Genomic DNA, 18,795 nt, shown 5'->3' with positions numbered 1-18,795 from the left:
CAATAAAAAACAAACTTCCTTTACCTCTCTGTTTGTCCGCCGAAACAAACGAGGAATATCTGCCACTTGCTTCAGGTGAACACTACACTGACAGGTCAATTCTTGAATAACGGAGTTTTGAAACTTTGGCACGTTACACAACACATTTGTCTGAGAGTCATTAAATGCATCTGCAAGACAAAACAGAAGTCAGGATGATTAGAAACAAAAGTCAAATTAAAACTGTCCTTCTCTCCCTCTCACACTCATTTATTACACAAATATATTGTGATTCTAAAAGTACCTTTAGTATTTCAAGGATTTATAAAAAATCCTTTTCTTTTTCTTATTGTTACAATTTACTTTTCATATATTTTTAATATTATCTGCTGCTGGCATGTGTGTGTTTTGTATATTTAGAAAAATGTCCAAGTTAAAGGATGAAAAATGTTCATTATTTTAAAAGTGATACTATATTGTATGTAGTATGCATATATATATATATATATATGTAAATATATATACACAGACATGCAGGAAGTAAATGTAGTTAACATTCCCTTTACTGTTTTTAATTCAGAAACTCTTTTTGGCATTGAAATGATGAGCTTTGTGATTGTCTCTTGTGGAATTTCTGCCCACTTTTCACGCAACAATCAAAGCAATTCATCTTTAGATTCAGGTTTCTGTTGAGTTTTTTGTATAGCTCTATCTAGTATGCTCCAAAGATTTTCAATTGGGTTCATGTCAGGAGATTGGCTCGGCCAAGGAAGCTTTTTGATCCCATTTTCAGTCAACCATTGTTGATTCCTTTTCGCTGTGTGGCATGGAGCCCCATCTTCTATGAATAAAAATTCATTTTTCGTTATGTTATTGTGTGAATGCATTGGAAGTAGTCCTTGCTTAAGTATTTCGATGTATTTTTCAGAGTTTACGGTTCCAATACATTCGATCAGCCCAGAACGACCATTGCTGGTGACAGCTCTCCATACCATTACAGAGATACCACCATGTTTCACTGTTGGTTGGAGTTGTTTCAAATCAAATTCTTGATTGGGAAGCTTCCAGACCCAAACACGTCCACTGTCTGAAAATAATGCAAATCTGGATCCATCTGAGAAAATCACTCTATCCCAAAATGAACTGGATTTTTCTGACATCTCCTTAGCCCATTTCTTTCTTTTCATGATATTAATTGGTTGAAGGAGAGGTTTTCTTCTAGCTGCATGTCCATAATACCCAAGCTTATGCAGATATGTAATGCATGTTCTTGAACTAACTTCTAGCTGTTTTGCAATGTCAGAAGCCTTCGAACAGAGTTCGTTATCCACAATTCTCTTTAAACAGCAAAGCTTCCTTTCTGAGGGCCCAGGTTGGCCAGGACGAGAATCTGTTGAGTCTTTTCCTTAACTTTTGAACTGCACTATAATTCTATTAACAGTAGCAAGAGGAATTTGAAGATTTTCGGCAATTTTTCACTGGCTAAAACCAGCCTCAGATTGCCCAACAATATGACCTCTTTGAAAATCTGACAGTTCTGCTGACTTTTTTGTGTGTGGCATGGTTACTCTTTGAAAATGTTTAATATAATGGGACCTGGAATGAAAAAGAATAATTACATTGTAAATTCTACACTGCTGAAAACATGCTTAGATCAGAAATTTTGAAAATTAAAGGTGTCTATTTACTTCCTGCATGTCTGTGTGTGTGTGTGTATATATATATATATATATATATGCAAGGCTGTGTATTCTACCAATCCACAGCTGTGGGTTCTACTAATCTACTGCCTAGTATATCAATATATTGATAACAGACACCATACCAGAGGACATAAATATTTACTCTCATTTAATAGTTGTTAAATGTACTGAGTTATACATTTACCTTTTATTAAATCTATATTTTGATATCCAATGGATTCCAATTTTGGTCTGATATCTTTCTCAAACATAGGGAAAATCTGAAAGGATAACATAAGTAAAAACTGTATAAGATTATGAATAACAAAATTTATGAAGTAGGTTCACTCATGTATGAAGGGCAATGTTGCAGATCAGCAAATCATGGCCATTGAATGCAGAATGTGTGTGTAGGCTGAATATAAATGAGGCAAGCTTGCTCTACTGGACATTAATGTGTATGAATGATGGAACATAAATGAGCTGAGAGAAAAACCAAGGATAAGAGAAACCAGATGTAATGTGCAAAAGAGAAGACTGAGGTAGTATGGATCTGTGTAGAGAATGACAGTTGGATAAAGAAATGCCATATGATCCTAATAAAGAAACCTGTGAAAGAAGAAGAGCATGAAAAACATAGGAAGAAGTAGTTGATGCTGATCTGAAGATGCTGAATATCAGAAAGTAGGGTTGGTGGTGGTGGTAGTGGTGATGGTTGGTAATGGTGGTGATGGTGATAATAATGGTGATAAATAAAATTCTTTACTCGTTCTGAAGTTTTCTCGGCATCAGCTAGGAGGCAAAGTATTTGCCCCAGTGTTATAGGTTCTGACTCACAGGAGGTTGATGTTTGGTTGTTCTGTTCCAAACCATTCTGTTTATTGTTCGAACTAGAGTTATTATTACTAGCTGGTGTCGAAGCTCTTTCATTCTTGAGAATATTTGTGTTACTGGATTTCTGGTTCTGAAAATAGGAACAAAAAAAAAAAGGAAAGAAAAGAAATATATTTAAGAATTTTTCTACAGAGTGAATTGATATATAAACATAGTAAATTGCACCTAGAGTATTTAGAGTTCAATTAACAATATATTGTCAAACTCCAATTCATTATTACAATACAGCAAATCCTGCTGCATGTATGCACAGAATCAGCAAAAAAAGATAGTCAATAGTATCAGATTTAGAATAAAAAGCAGAAAAAATAAATTTCATCAAAACAGCTGTAGAACACAAATTATGAATTATATGGGAAATTTATGCTTTTCTGGTTTTTAGTCTAAATATTTAAGAATTTATAAATGAATAATAATATTGATTTCTTTTTACTGGTGGCTTGAGATGGTCATGATTGGAACATCTTTGGTTATAGCTCTGCTAGATCAGAATTGACCAACAACAAATATATTTTTTTTTTTGACTCAGTACACAACCAATGTATGTGGAGAGGAGAACATATAGATTGAATGTATTCCAGCACTGATTCTTCTTTTATCAACCACACATGAAGTGAACCAAAGAGAATGCCTCTACAGCACTCAGCTGGTTAGAAATAGCAAACAAATTCTCTCAAACTGCATCTGATTATCTTGACAAAAAAATAGAAGAAAAAAGGTACATAAGATAAAGTAGTTCCAGATATTATATGTTTGCGATGGTCACAACTGGAGCAACTTTGATCATAGGTTTTGCTGGATCAGGGCTGAGCAGGGACTAAACAACATTGTCGCAGGAATAAAAATACAATGTTGACCCTAGCAAAAAAAGACAGAAATAAATACTACAAGATATTTAACCCAACTCATCACACTAGATATATCTATGTGTGTGGGTGTCATTGTGTCTGTGTTTATCCCCCACAACCACTTGGCAACCGGTGTTGGTGTGTTTATGTCCCTGTAAGTTTGCAGTTCAGTGAAAAAAGACAGATAGAATAAGTATCAGGTTTAAAAAGAAAATAAGTACTGGGGTCAACTAGTTTGACTAAAAATTACTCAAAGCAGTGCCCCAGCATGGCCACAGCCCAATGACTGAAACAAGTAAAAGATAAAAAAAAGTTATTTATACATATTATACACAAACCTCTTTCTGGTAAATTTCATCGATCCAAGAACTGTAACGTGACAACAGCTGAAGATTCAGTTTGAGGAATCTGTGCATTAATGTAGGCAGATAGACATCTGGCTGCCAACAATGGCAGATTGACTCCCACAAATGGAAACTAGCATGGAGATATATATCGCTTCCATCTGAAAAACAAGGAACAAAGCTAAAATTCTCAGTAATGGACATAAATGAATGTGTAAGACAATTACATGAATAGTATGTATGTATAGATATATATATATATATCTATATATCTACTACATATGTGGAAAATCGGTGTGTGTTTGTTTGTGATGTTGTTAGCAAACTCCTCCTACATTGTTTTATTGACTTTGATGAAACTTTTATAGCAGGCAGAACCTCAGAAGTGGTAAAAATCCAAGTGGTGTATACTGCTAGCTACTCGTCAGGCCAAGAATATCTTGATTCAGTTAAAGGTTACATTGTCGCAAGGATGTGCATGTTGACACATAGAAGATTTAATCAGAATATATGAAGAGCACAGTATATACATATATATATGTATATACATATATAAAATTAACAGAATGAGATAAAAAAATCCAAGGCTATGCAAGATTTCAGAACATTTATAAAGTGGTCTTATGGCTGTTTCTGGGATATTTTATATATCCCTTCATCAGAGACAGTGTGAGAAAATGGTTAAGTAATAGTTATTATAGAGAAGATATGAAATACATAGTGAAGTGGAGGAAGGAAAACAGACGTAAGGATATTGTATCCGCAGTTCCATTATTTGAGCAGAATGGCGTATATATGTTTCCTATATTTGAGTGTGGGTTCCAATGTTGCTTATAACTGGTCATTCCAAGCATAGAGTGTTGTAAAAGGTGTTATTCGATGGAGGGTTTTTTTGAAGTGACTTAAAAGTTGGGAATGTGTTTGTAAGATCAAATCAAAAACAGGAAGAGAGAAGAAAAAAAGGAAAAAAGGAAGAGAGAAAAAAATGGGGGAGAGAGATAATAAAGAAATGAAGAGACAGAATGTGTGCTGGCTAGTGGTCAGTCAGGATAAAATGATAGAAGGCAGAGAGAGGTGAGGGTGAGAGAGAGAGAGAGAAATAAGAGGGTAAAGAGTAAAGGAGTGTGAGGTATGTTGTGATAGAGACTAAGTGAAGGGTAGAGAGAGGGGGTAGGGGTAGTAAAATGGTGGAATAAAGAATTTGGGAATATAGATTAGGTTGCTTAAATGGACAGGTCAGTGAGTAGTAGTAGAAGAATGTATATCTGTGAAGATGTATTCACATGTATATAGACATTTCACACATTAACACATAGATACACATACAAAACCATTGTATGTTACATGCATTCACATATATACATGATCATCTGTATCTAATTTTTGCATATCTTTTAAATTCATTTATGGTAATGTTAAGTGTATGCAAATAAAGCTCCTATTTCATTAAGCTGGCTACTGTCTAATGATACTGACTATTGAGTCAGTTTTTTGGGGTTGCATCATGGTTATACCAATATTATCATTATTATATACACATACACACACAAACAAACATGCATTTAGGACATATGCTCAGAAGCATACTTATATAAAACATATACACAAACATACATAAGACAACAGCTTCATCATATTGTATTACCAGACAGTACTCTCTCTTTTGGGGTCACCTCTACTGTCACCCACCCTTACCTTCATTCACTTCTGCAGACTCTGCTCCCAAATATCCTTGCTTTTTCCCTTCATATGTTTCCATCATACTCATGTCCTTTCCACCATCTCACCCACTGTGCTACTCTCTTTTTCCTATCCCCTTCCCAGATTACCTGAATAAATGTATATCTTTTATCTTTTACTTGTTTCAGTCATTAGACTGCAGCCATGCTGTCTACTTACTATGACTTTGGTTTTTGATAGGTTAACTCTAAGGCCCTTTGATTCTAGACCTTGCTTCCATATCTGGAACTTCTTCTCTAGTTCAGATAGTGATTCACCTATTAGAGCAAGGTCATCAGCAGACAGGAGCAGCTTGTCTTGAATTCCTCCATTATTACTTGGAGGATTATAACGAACAAGAGGAGGCTGAGCACCAATCCTTGGTGAACCCCTACTTGTACCCTGAATTCTTCACTGTACTCGTTGCCCACCCTCACCTTACTGGTAGCATCTTTGAACGAGGCTTGTACAGCTCTCACCAACCACTCATCTATCCCTAGTTTCCATATCGACCACCAGATAACGGATTGGGGCACTCTGTGAAAAGCTTTCTCCAAGTCAACAAAAACCAAGTACAGAAGTTTATCTTTGGCTAAGTATTTTTCCTGCAGTTACCTTACCAGAAATATAGCATCAGTGGTGCTTCTACCTGGCACAAATCCAAACTGCATCTCATTTAGACTAACTTTCTCTGCAACTTTCATCATCTGATCCAACAATTTGATACTTCTATAATTATTTCCATCCTTTACTTTTGTAGCAGTTGACTATGGTGCTGCTACACCAGTCATTGGGTATGACTCCTTCCTGAACCACCTGATTTACAATACAGGTGACTAGACCATAACCCACACCACCAGATATTTTAAGCATGTCAGCGGTGATTCCTGATAAGCCAGGGACTTTCCCTGTCTCCATATCCTTAATTGCTTTATCTACTAGGGTACTGTCAATTTGGATAGCTGGTCCCTCAGTGGGTCAACATTTGGCAGACTCTCCTTCTCCCATTCATTCTCTACATTCAACAGTCTTACATAATGGCATCTCCAAGCCTCTTTCTTTGCAGACTCATTCAAAGAATGCATGGTGCAGCATCCTTTGTTGCATCTCCCAAGACTGATAGATGAAAGAGAAGGAAGCACACTCACATGTAGACAATTAAAAATAAGTAGTAAATTTATATGAACAAAATCAGAAACATGCACACATAGAAACATTTAATTAGGAATCCTTGATGGATAAATGTGTTTTCTTGTCAATTATGTGTCTTGAACATTCAATTAATAGCAAATCATAATTCAATGATGTATGTGCCACACTACATAGCAGTCATCCTTAATTCTGGTCAGTTCAAATTTAAAACTTCAAAACCTACATAAATACTGTAAAATTCAGGAGTCACCTGACCACCTAACTGTGTGCTAATAATGACATACCTGGAGCATTATTTAACCCAGATAAAAGTGAATTCTCAAAAGCTCCGGCTATTTCTTGAAACCTGCAAGAAAAAAATAAAAAGTAAGTTTAGAGATTACTTCAAAATTAAAATTTAAAAAACTTCTATAAAAAACTACTTTTCACCATCACTAGTTATTATGTCCACAACCAGCAAAATAACTATTACACAACCATCAATAGTGTAATTACTACATGTACAACAGCACAACAATTATTATAATACACTAACTCTATAGACCATAACAACATTGACCACTACAATATCATTATCATCGTCATCATCATTTTAATATCCATGGGTCAGATGGAATTTGTAGAGGCAGATTTTCTATGTCCAGATACCATTCCTGTTGTCATCCCTCATATATTTCCAAGCAGGATAATATTTCTCCGTGGCACAACATATATAATATTGGAAATAAATGACTCTATTTGTATGATGGTAACACACATTTATAACTATCACATGATATCAAAACAAGGAGACACTAACGTGCTCCACAGCAACCCCCCATATACTATCTAAATATAAACACTTCATCCAAATGTAAAGTTTGTATTATTTAATTTCTCTTTCTCAAGAATTTCTAATTCGAAACTCCTTACATGTCTATCTAACATGTAAAACTTTGTTTGCCAATGAAACAAATGTTATGGTGAATAAACAGTAACAAAAAATTTCCAATTTCCTGGTACGTTATACAATATCTCTGCAAATAATATTTCCATAATTATCAATTTTGATATGTATTTTGAACTAAAGTACAGTAGCAACTGTAACTTCATATTGGATTGTAATAATGGAATAAGCAGAGAAAATGGGTAAGATTTACCCTGACTACCTACACCATACACACACACAATAAGCCTTTTTTAGTTTCCATGGGCTATGACAGAAGACATGATTGAGAAGCAAACTTCTCAACAACACAGCAATGCTTGCGCCACCACCACTATATTACGCAGAATTCAACACTTCTAATATCTCACTGCTTCTTTAATTCAGCCATTTAGACATTTAATTGACCAAGATTCATCAATCAATCAATCAATGAAAGCAATCAATTATATTCATAATTCATTACTTACCTGATTTGGAAATAGACAGGTAAACTCCAACGAGACATGAAAACTTGGTAGCTAGAATGTTCTCTTAACCGCTTCACACTTGCCTGTGAACCACACTGCTGCTCAAACTTACTCATGAAGTCCATGCTGATTGTGTATTTCTGAGTAGGAAATTAAATTTCAATGAATTAAAAGCTAAAATTTAGATGAAATTGCAGCCATTTTAAAAAAGAACTTGTTATTTTCACAGAATTTTTATTTAGTTATGTATTTTTTAAAAATGTTATTTTAATCTACAAGCTCTACTTCCAATGAAAGGCAGGCTCAAAAGAAAAATCAACAAACGTTATTGCCAGAAATATGGCAGAAAGTAATCCAAAGGCCCAATCTTCAGCAAGCAACTGCACTGCTTTCATTATGAATAATACTAAAGAGAGGTGAATAGAATCATTAGAGCATCAGACAAAATGCCTTGTGGTATTTATTCTGGCTCTTACATTCTGAGCTCAAATCTCATCCAAGTGAACTGTGCTTTACAACCTTCAAGAGTCAATGAATTAGGCTCCAGATCAACTAGAGTGTAATTAGGTACATTAGTGTAAGCACAAATAGATTGGAGTTCAAAAGGGCAGAATGATGAACAAACAGCACTGTAACAAAAAAAAAAGTACATGGATAAACCCACAAGGGAACCTCTATGTCGTAAGTAGATTTTCTAAAAATAGCAATCAGAAATTTCTCAAATCACATCATAATATCTCAAAAAATTACACTGAATAATATTACTCAAGATATATAATATTTGAAAATAAGACAAGGCAGCCATGGCTAGCAAACCTCTAACTAAAGTTCTACTTGGCCAGGGCTGATCTGAAGTTAAATAACAAGAAAAGACTGAGTAGGAAATGATTATGTAATAAACATGTACTAACCTCATGAAATAGGTTTGGATTTCCTGGAGCAAATATGGAAGGAGTTCTTGCCTCTATATTACATACTATCTCAGGCAACACAGAATTCACAATAAAGTCATAACCCCGAACAACATCTCCACTGCAATAATATAACAGAACATGAAGCTTCTAATGAATTATAAATAGTTGAAGACAGAGATATTAACCTTTCTGTTGAAATATAATGACACACACACATACAAAAAAAAAGGGAACTACTGTTTTTAAATCAAGAAATCTGTTATTAATTATACTTCTTAATTTTATTTTAGAAATTTATATGATAGGAACAAGAGCAATAAGTTAACTATTCCATGACAGGGTAAATGATATAAGAAGTTTGTTTCACATCTATGTTGTTTCAATTTGCACCAATGCAGTGTTCTGTAATTCAGAACACCTCACACCTTTGATGCTGTCATTATAAAACATTGGAAAACTTCTAACTTTCAGTTTATCTCCTTACAAAGTAAACCAGACCACCTAATTTTTTTTCTAGCTAATCTAATATTTGTCCTTATTCCCTATATCCTTCCATTCTTTCCAGGTACGTCTCTTAGCTTTCCAGTTTTTTTCTGTTGTACATATAACATTCCACCTGGCTTGAACCTTGCTCCATCCACAGATTCATAAATGGCCATGAGATCTCTCAGCTTCAGTATCTTCCTCCTACCAATTACGTTGTGTCCCTGAGTCCTTGTTTTTACCCTTCATCAAGAAAAAACTTTAGTAATTACAACTAGCTGTCTATCCTATTTCCTGATCAAAATCCTTCATTACTTGTACCATATCAATAGCCTCCATGTACATATGTCTGTTAAGGTCACCATCAACTATTAGTAAAGTTATATACAAAGGAACGCCATAGAACAGTTATTTTGCTCATTTGCCAGTCCTGACTATAAATCAGCGTTGCTGTTGTGTTCTCCATGAACTAGTCTTAGCTTAAATATTCTGTCACCTAATCTGACTACTTCTACTATTTAGTAATTATCAATGCATTTCTCTGCCAACATGGTCTACTCACCCACTCGTGCTATCATCCATCTAGGGGAATTAATTCTTAAATATCTAACACCTGAAGAGGTTTAAATAAACTGCAGGTTATCACACCTGTGTAATGATACAGAATGGAATGTGGAGGGGAGGAATAAGAAGGTAGTAACAAATTGTTTCAGTTCTAGGATGAAAAGCTTCACTGAAATCTCAAAGACTGAAAGCATATCGGAATGTTAATAAGTAATATAGAATATCTTTGCATCTATGTCATACCTGAGGGAGGTGAGAGCAGGATCCCAAAGTCATAATAAAACTTAAGTATCTGTTGGAGTATATATTGCCTTAATATTTATCTGGTAATTCAATATATAATTAATTATAATATGCAAATCTTCACAAAGACCTTAAATAAACATGGCTGACTGGCTTACGAGGCAATACTTTAACACTCACTAAATTCTGCGAATTTAATACATTACAATGCATATTTTAACACAGGCAAACAAGAGAGCCTATATGTTGTCTCTCTACATGCTAGAAATAACAACCAGATCTCCATCAAATTACACCCAGAGACATATTAGGTGATGTAGCCCAAAATACTTAATGTCAGAGATTACAGGATGGTCAAGGCTGCAATGCAATTGATTATAGGTTTGGTCAACCTGGGTTAACTTGGGGCTAAATGACATTAACAACATGATGGATTTAAATACAAATTGTTTTACACTTACCTTGTACTAGAAGAAGTGATGTCTTTCAAAATATGACAATGTTTTGGAACAAATTCTAGAATTTTAATATACATTCCCTTAAGTCCCTGGTGGCTAGTTCGGAGAAAGTCTTCAGTGATAACCTAGCAAATGAAACAGATGAGATTTAAGACATTTGTACATGATTGAATGTGTGTCTGTGTGTGCTATAATAGCCAATCAGTAGAGTCATTACATTATCATATTCAATATTGAAAATAAGAGTAAGCACTCAATACATATAACAGAGTGAAATATTCATTGGAGTATAGTAGTTGCAATTAACAAATGAATCTATGGCTTAAAGTTTAATTTCTTTTACTGCAGACACAAAAGTTTCACCATACATAAAGCAAGTGAGTTAACTACAACTATCACACACACACATGCAAACATACTTAAGACTTACTTCCTCCATAAATGGTCTGGCAACATGCTTCCGGAATAATGCCTCAGCATCTTTTATTTTGTCAATCAAGGCATATGTTCGTAGACATTGTCGAAGAATATCAACATTGTTGTTGTCCAAACCTTCCAAGAAAGAACCTTCCAAACTATACTGCAGCGTACTGGTAATACTAGCAATTCTCTGAAAAATAAAAGAATGTTTCAAAGATGAAAATAAACACATTATTATTATTATTATAATTATTATTAACAACCCTTTCATTACCATATTTCTTTTGAAATACATTGCTTCTAATTCAATTAATTTTGAAAATAATGAAGAATTTAGTGAAATAACTGTCATTATTAAGCTGGTGTCTGGAACATAAATTAAACTGAAATTTTGATAGAAGCTTTAAATTTAGATCACTTTAAACAGTAAGTTTGTATCAAGGAACTAAAGGTTGGTTTCAAGTGGGTTGGTATCAAAAAGGGCTAAATAATTCTTTCTAGATAGTGAGGTAGCAGAAACAGCAGAATGTTGAACCAAAAACAATATAATATTTATTCCAACCCATATTATTCCAACTTCAAATCTTGCTTGAACTAACTTTGCTTTTCATGTGTCTGAGGCTGATAAATTAATTACTGCCTGTGTATTGTGGCCAATTATTGTTTTCTTTTTCTGAACAACTTAAAAAACAATGCCTATTTATATGACTCAACCTTTCAGATGTTGAGCCTGCAGACATACATCATTCAACAAGTGTCAATTACTAAACAGCTAGGCAGGTTACCAGATGTGTATGACATATAAACCCACAGTTAATTATATTGAATTTGGAAGGATAAAAAGCAAAGTTGACCATGGCACAATTTACACTTAGCATGTAAATAATTATATCTAAGTGGAATGGGTAGACCCAGGAAGATATGGGACAAAGTGGTGAGAAAGGATCTTCAGAAACTGAGCCTCACTGAGGAAGTGACAAGGGACTGGGAGACTTAGTGATTTGCTGTATTTGATAAGACATGTCAAACTGAGTAAAATTGCGGTCTTCCACACATACAGGCTTTCCTTTCAGGTGCCAGTGCAACTTAAAAAGCACTTGTACCAGCGGCACATAAAAAGCACCCAGCGTACTCTGTTACATGGTTAGCATTAGGAAGGGCATCCAGCCATAGAAACCATGCCTCAACAGACAGCTGGAGTGTGGACAGCTCCCTGCTAGCCAGCTCCATGTCAAATCATCCAACCCATGCCAGTATGGAAAGTGGATATTAAATGATGATGATGATGATGATAATGATGATGGCTGATTTCAAATTTTGACACAAGGTCAGCAAATTTGGAGGAAGGGGGCTAGCCAACTATATCAATCCCAGTACTCAACTGGTACTTATTTTCCAACCCCAAAAGGATGAAAGGTAAAGTCATAACATATTTTATCCACTTCCATCACAGCCTACAGCTTTGGTCAATTCAACTGACTAAATGACATATTTCCGGCCTTGTGTTTATGAGAAATCAATATTATCATTGTTGACTATAGGAAGAATTATTGTTATAGATTTATGTTATATACAGATTATAAATATCTGAATAACAAGAAAACACTTCAAAGTTTCACCCTGGTTTCAAATTTCAGCACATGGCCAGTAAGTTTTGGGGAAAGCTTAAGTCGATTACATGAACCCCAGTGCTCAACTGGTACTTATTTTATCGACTCTGAAAGGAAGAAAGGCAAAGTTGACCTTGGTGGAATTTGAACTCAGAATGTTAAGATTGACAAAATGCTTAGCAGAATTGTGTCCAGTGTGATAACAATTCTGCCAGTTCACTACCTTAACCCTGGTTTTAATATTGGGTACAAGTATGGCTGTTTTATTCACAACTGTGTGGTTCTCACTGTGCACTACCTTTTGGTTTATTACATGAATGGAATCAAGGATTCTTAAATTGAATATAAGAACAATGACATTATATGATAATGCTACTGTCTTTATTCTGAGCAATTCATAATTGTACTACTCCCATGTTGCACTATATTAGGTAAGTGTCTTCAAGCATAATCTCACTTCTATTCATGATGAGCTTGGTCTGCCATTTCCTTAACAGCATAAAACCAGTGTGTAGAATTGGCCTGGAAAGTTGTAGGGTCTTAAGAGATGGGTACATTATATGTATATTCTGACCTGAGTTGTGATAATAATCCACTGGTCTTGAATATCACGGATTTATCTCCTTCCATCAGATCAAACCAGCAAAACAAGAGAAAAAAGACCAAAAAACAAGGGAGTAATTAAGTATAAGAATTGAATTATTAGTTGACATTTACATTATCAATTTTATTCTTACTTACAGGTTTTACTTCTTCAACCAAAGGAAGACCTCGACTTTTTGTGACATAAAACTGAAGTTTGTTAAACTCTGTAGCCACTCGTTCAATCAACTGACCATTCAGTCTAGAATTTAAAAGAAAAAAATAAAATGAAAAGAAAAAAAAACAAACAAAAGTTAAGCAGGTATGGTTGTGTGATTAAGGAGCTCCCATTGCAAACATGCTGTTTCAAGTTCAGTCCCACTATGTGGTACCTTGGGCAAGTGTTATCTAATATAGCCCTGGGTCAATCAATACCTTTGGTAGATAGAAATTGCATGGAAGCCCATTGTGTGCATATGTGTGTGTACATATGTGTGTGTACATATATGTATGTATGTCTATAAACTGGCACTCAGTTGGTTGTGATGATAAGGGTTCCAGTTGATCCAATCAACAGAACAGCCTGCTCATGAAATTAACGTTCAAGTGGCCGAGCACTCCACAGAAACGCATACTCTTGATGTAGTTCCCAGAGAGATTCAGCGTGACACAGAATGTGACAAGGCTGGCACTTTGAAATACAGGTACTAGTCATTTTTGCCAGCTGAGTGGACTGGAGCAACATGGTCGCCGGGAATTGAACTCATATCTTACAATCATGAGGCAAATATCCTAACCACTAAGCCATGTGCTTTCACCGTGCATATATATATATATATATATATATATATATATATATATATGTTTGTCTATGCCAGAAAAAAAGGCTTTTTCATTCGTCCTCTTGTGTGTTTGATTTCCTGTATCGTATTCTCTTTTTATTTTCTCGTTTTGTAATTATTTGTATTTTTTGTAAATGTATTTTTATTTTGCAGTTTTATTGTTACGTCCTGTTCGTGTACGTACTCATTTTTCCCCGCTGCTTGGAATTTTATTTTAATTCTCTCGCAGGAAGGCCTATTGAATTAGTGTTCTGTCTCTGCCTTCGAAACATGCTTGACTCCACTAGCGACAGCTGATGACGGGGGTTTTTTCCTTGTGTAGCTCGTCCTGTAACTGTTTTTTTCGTTTTCTTGTTTTTTGTTTTTCGTTTTCTTGTTTTTTTGTTTTTCTCATTTCTACGTCTTATTGTGGTGTCCTGTATTCACGTATAATTATTTGTATATGCATGTATATATACATGTAGATGTAGGTACGTACATATATGTTTGTATGTATGCATATATTTTTATTTATCACTTATATATATATGTATGTATGTATACATATATATATAAATATATATTTATATATGTATATATATATATATGTATATATATATATATACACACACACAATCATCTGTCACACTCTTTTTCAATCTAATGCACTTACCTACCACCCACCTTTCTGTTCCTTTATCCTTGTTCTCTATCTTTTATTTACCTTCTACCTTGACTTCACATATCTCTCTCTTTCTCTCTCTCTCTCACTCTCTCCTTTTCCAGATGAAGGGGCCATGTATTCACCACTTCAGCAAGACACCTGCTCCTGTCCTTCTTTCATACATTCACATCCCTCAATACTATAACCCACTTAGGGTGGATATGAAGAAAAGCACCCAATATACACTGCAAAGTGGTTGATATTAGGATTGGCATCCAGTCATAGAAACCAAGCCAAAACAGACAATGGTGCTTGGTGCAGCCCTCTGTTCAACACATCAATTCCTGTTGAACTATCCAACCAGCATAGAACAGGGACATGATGATGGTGATATATATGTGCACAAGTGAACGTGTGTGATTTTGTTTGTACCTCCCCTCATTTTTGACAACCAGAGTTGATTTGTTTATGACCCCATAACTTAGTGGTTCGGCAAAAGAAACCATAAGTACTAGACTTCAAAAATAAGTACTGGGGTTAACTAAACACTCCAAAGCAATGCCCCAGCATAGCTGCAGGCCAGTGACTGAAACAAGTAAAAATCAACCTTAAAAAAAAAAAATCAAACTTAAAAATCAACAACTGAAACAAGTAAAAGATAGAATCAACAACAATTTTCAGTAATGAAGAAAAAAAATGGTAAAATGTTACAAGGAAAATATGAATATTCAAAGATTCAATTTGAAGATTGTTTGAAAAATAAAAATATTTACCTGGCACCAGATGAAGGCTCCATGTTGTGTGTTAATCCCAAAAGTTTCTCTATCTTCTCAACTGACAGTACGATATTTATTAAGCCTTGTAAACAAGCCTAACAACAGAAATAATGATAAACATTAAAAAAAAAAACATGCCAGATTTTGAAACCTCTTATTTTATTTTATTTTTTTTAAACTTTTTTAGCATTTAAACTACCATTTCCAACTCAAATATTGTCTCTGTTTTATATTCAAACTGGCCAAACAATCACATCATCAAAATCTCAAAGCTGCAATATAATGCATGAGTAATTAAAAAAACTTGTGAATAAATAAGCATAACATTTGACTGAATAATCTGAATGCTAAAGGGTTAATGTCTTATTTTGTCTTTTAAATGCAATGACTATCACAAGTACTAAAAAGGTCATCCTTCTCCTACTGTACACTGCAGGATATCATACCACAGTATGCAATGGAGAGATGAGTGAGTACTGCCAACATACAACTATATTTAGAGGCCAGTTTGTATATTGTTGCCTATTTCACCTCTTTATCGTTATTATTATTATAAATTGCTAGCCTTGTAGCAAAATTTGAAACCATTATTATTATTATTACTACTACTTTAAGGTAGTGAGCTGGCAGAATCATTAGGATACCAGGTGAAATGCTTAGCGGTATTTCGTCTGCCGCTACGTTCTGAGTTCAAATTCCGCCGAGGTAGGCTTTGCCTTTCATCCTTTTGGGGTCGATTAAATAAGTACTAGTTATTCACTGGGGTCAATATAATCAACTTAATCCATTTGTCTGTCCTTGTTTGTCCCCTCTGTGTTTAGCCCCTTGTGGGTAGTAAAGAAATAGGTATTTCGTCTGTCTTTATGTTCTGAGTTCAAATTCCACCAAGGTTGACTGCTTTCCTCCTTTCAGGGTCAATAAATTAAGTACCAGTGAAACACTGGGGCTGGTATAATTGACTGATCCACTCTTCCAAAATTTCAGGCCTTGTGCTTTTAATAGAAAGGACTACTACGACTACTACCACTACTAAGGCAGCTAGCTGCAGAATCATTAGTGCATCCACACTATTTAGTGGTATTTCTTCAAGCGCTTTACACTCTGAGTTCAAATCCCACTGAGATCAACTTTACTTTTCATTGTTTCGAGGGCAATAAAATAAAGTAATAATGAAGAATTGAAGTCAATGTAATCAACTAACCTCTCTCACCATCCATACACCTTAGAAAAATTGCCAGCCTTGAACCAAAATTGGAAACAGTTATTGTGCTCTATGTCTTATTGAGTAAAATGAGCTGAAAGAGCGGTACTTGTGCATCCATCACCAAAGATACTCTTGCAGATATAAAGCAAACTTCCTCACACTGTGTTGTATTTTGTGCCAGCAGATAACCATGTCATACCCCAACCCACTCGTGTTTTCCAGCATGAACTTCAATATTCACTGGATTCACAAAACAACAAAACTAAAGAAATGGTCAGTAAAATATTGAAGCTGAAACTAAATTTCAATACAGATTTTTGAAGCCTCGTGCTTGAATTTGGAAGGTGGAAGTTTCCATTGTGTGTGTACATATGTGCGTAAGTGCTTGTATCTCCTAACAGAGAAGAGGGAAATACTGAAGTGAAACCTTAATTTATGTATCAATACCAAAAGAATACCAGCAAATGATAGGGAATAGTAAAAAGATAAGAAACAGGATTTATTACTCGTTGAAGGTCTCCTAAGGAAGTTTGTTGTCGTTTAGTCCCAGGTCAGTCTGTCCAGATGAAGTAGTTTTATGATCAAAGACAGGCTATCCATAACTATCCTACATTATTTTTAGACATTGCAGCCTGAATTTATCCAGTGTTATCCTTTTTATTAAGATAGTAAAGAGTGATCTGAGGGAGATTTTAGTTGCTATTTCTAGTAGGTTGAACAATGACAAAGATGTTCCATTGATGGTTTGTTCAAGATGGAAAGGGTGGGGGGACAGTGATTTGTATTGTTAATGCCCAATGAACTCTCAAAGGTCATTGATTGGAGAAAACAGGTCAAAGGTTGTGGAGGAAAATACAAAATTATTACCCACACGTGTGTGCATGCATGTACGATGACAGCTGATGTGCTGACTGTCATAATAAATTACCTGTCAACATCCAATTGTCTGTGACAAGATCTAATATTTTTTTTGTTTTTTACTTTAACAGCCTCTGATAGCTGTTTCCATGCCAGTGCACAGGTTCATTGAGACTACCTTATACTCAACATTATGTTGGCACTAGATGTTTTACCAACATAGCTTTCTACATGTTCAGAAATAGTCAACAACTTAAACAACAAATGTGATTCATTTTTTTTTCAGTGAAAATTCAATAATCACACACTACTTTTATTATTTATTTATCTATTCACCAATTTTATTTATTTATGACTTCATTATTATTTTTTTGTGAAGACGCATGGCCTAGTAGCTAGCATGTTGGATTCACAATCATAAAGTCATGGGTTCAATTCCTGGGTTAGATAGCATGTTATGTATTTGATCAAGGCTCTTCATTTAACATTGCTCTAGTTAGGCCTTGATGGAAACTGTGTCAAAATCCATCAAATGGATTACATCCACAATTCTAGCCTTCTGCTATTGTGTCATGCTGATATGGTTTGGGAATTACAAGACAGCTGTGACTATCTGGTTACTGCATGCACCACCCTGAACTAGAAGTATCCAAAGTAGTCTTGTGGAACCCACTTTATGGTGATGTAAGGAGAGGAAAATGTTGTCACACTTACATTGACAGCCTGATCACTGACACTGGCCTGGAATGTATCCAGGACCTTGAGGTAGCGATGTTGGACCGAGAAGTGTCGTGAGTGAACTTTATTGCTGTGACCCATGTTGAAACCCAGCCATAATAATAAATAATAATAAGGATATATATGTCTATGAAATACTCAGTCATTACTTCAAACCACTTAAATGTGAAGTAGAAGAGAGAGATGGTGTTGGTGCAGTACAGTAATGTATCATGATGAAGGGCAGGCATGCTGAAGAGTTAAGAAATTGTTTTGTAATCATAAGACCTTGGGTTTGATCCCCAATGTATGGCATCTTGTGTGAGTGTCTTTGCTCTAACCTCAGATCAACCTAAGCTTTGTGAGTGAAACTGGGTAGACAGAAAGTGTCTGGAGGACCACTGAATGGATTGTACCAGTAACCCAAAGGTCCAGCCTTGTAAAATAGTGCTTAGGGTTTACATTAAG

At 35.1% G+C, this 18,795-nt stretch overlaps 1 protein-coding gene across 1 annotated transcript in view; it reads right to left on the bottom strand.

Annotated features, from left to right (window-relative positions):
• Positions 1-18,795, bottom strand: part of LOC115217180 (conserved oligomeric Golgi complex subunit 2) — a 41,467-nt gene that overhangs the window by 6,140 nt on the left and 16,532 nt on the right. The window contains exons 5-15 of the mRNA XM_029786809.2: positions 15,546-15,643; positions 13,447-13,549; positions 11,106-11,285; positions 10,679-10,800; positions 8,925-9,045; positions 8,014-8,153; positions 6,903-6,964; positions 3,742-3,908; positions 2,428-2,625; positions 1,867-1,942; positions 25-170 (exon numbers count right to left, since the gene is read on the bottom strand). Coding sequence (XP_029642669.1) covers positions 25-170; positions 1,867-1,942; positions 2,428-2,625; positions 3,742-3,908; positions 6,903-6,964; positions 8,014-8,153; positions 8,925-9,045; positions 10,679-10,800; positions 11,106-11,285; positions 13,447-13,549; positions 15,546-15,643 — 1,413 coding nt within the window. The remainder of the gene's footprint in view (positions 1-24; positions 171-1,866; positions 1,943-2,427; positions 2,626-3,741; positions 3,909-6,902; positions 6,965-8,013; positions 8,154-8,924; positions 9,046-10,678; positions 10,801-11,105; positions 11,286-13,446; positions 13,550-15,545; positions 15,644-18,795) is intronic.

Source organism: Octopus sinensis, linkage group LG11 (genome assembly GCF_006345805.1).
Source record: "Octopus sinensis linkage group LG11, ASM634580v1, whole genome shotgun sequence".
NCBI classification, from domain to species: domain Eukaryota; kingdom Metazoa; phylum Mollusca; class Cephalopoda; order Octopoda; family Octopodidae; genus Octopus; species Octopus sinensis.
Note: the sequence above shows the minus strand (reverse complement) of the source record. Positions and strands in the feature narration are given on the sequence as shown.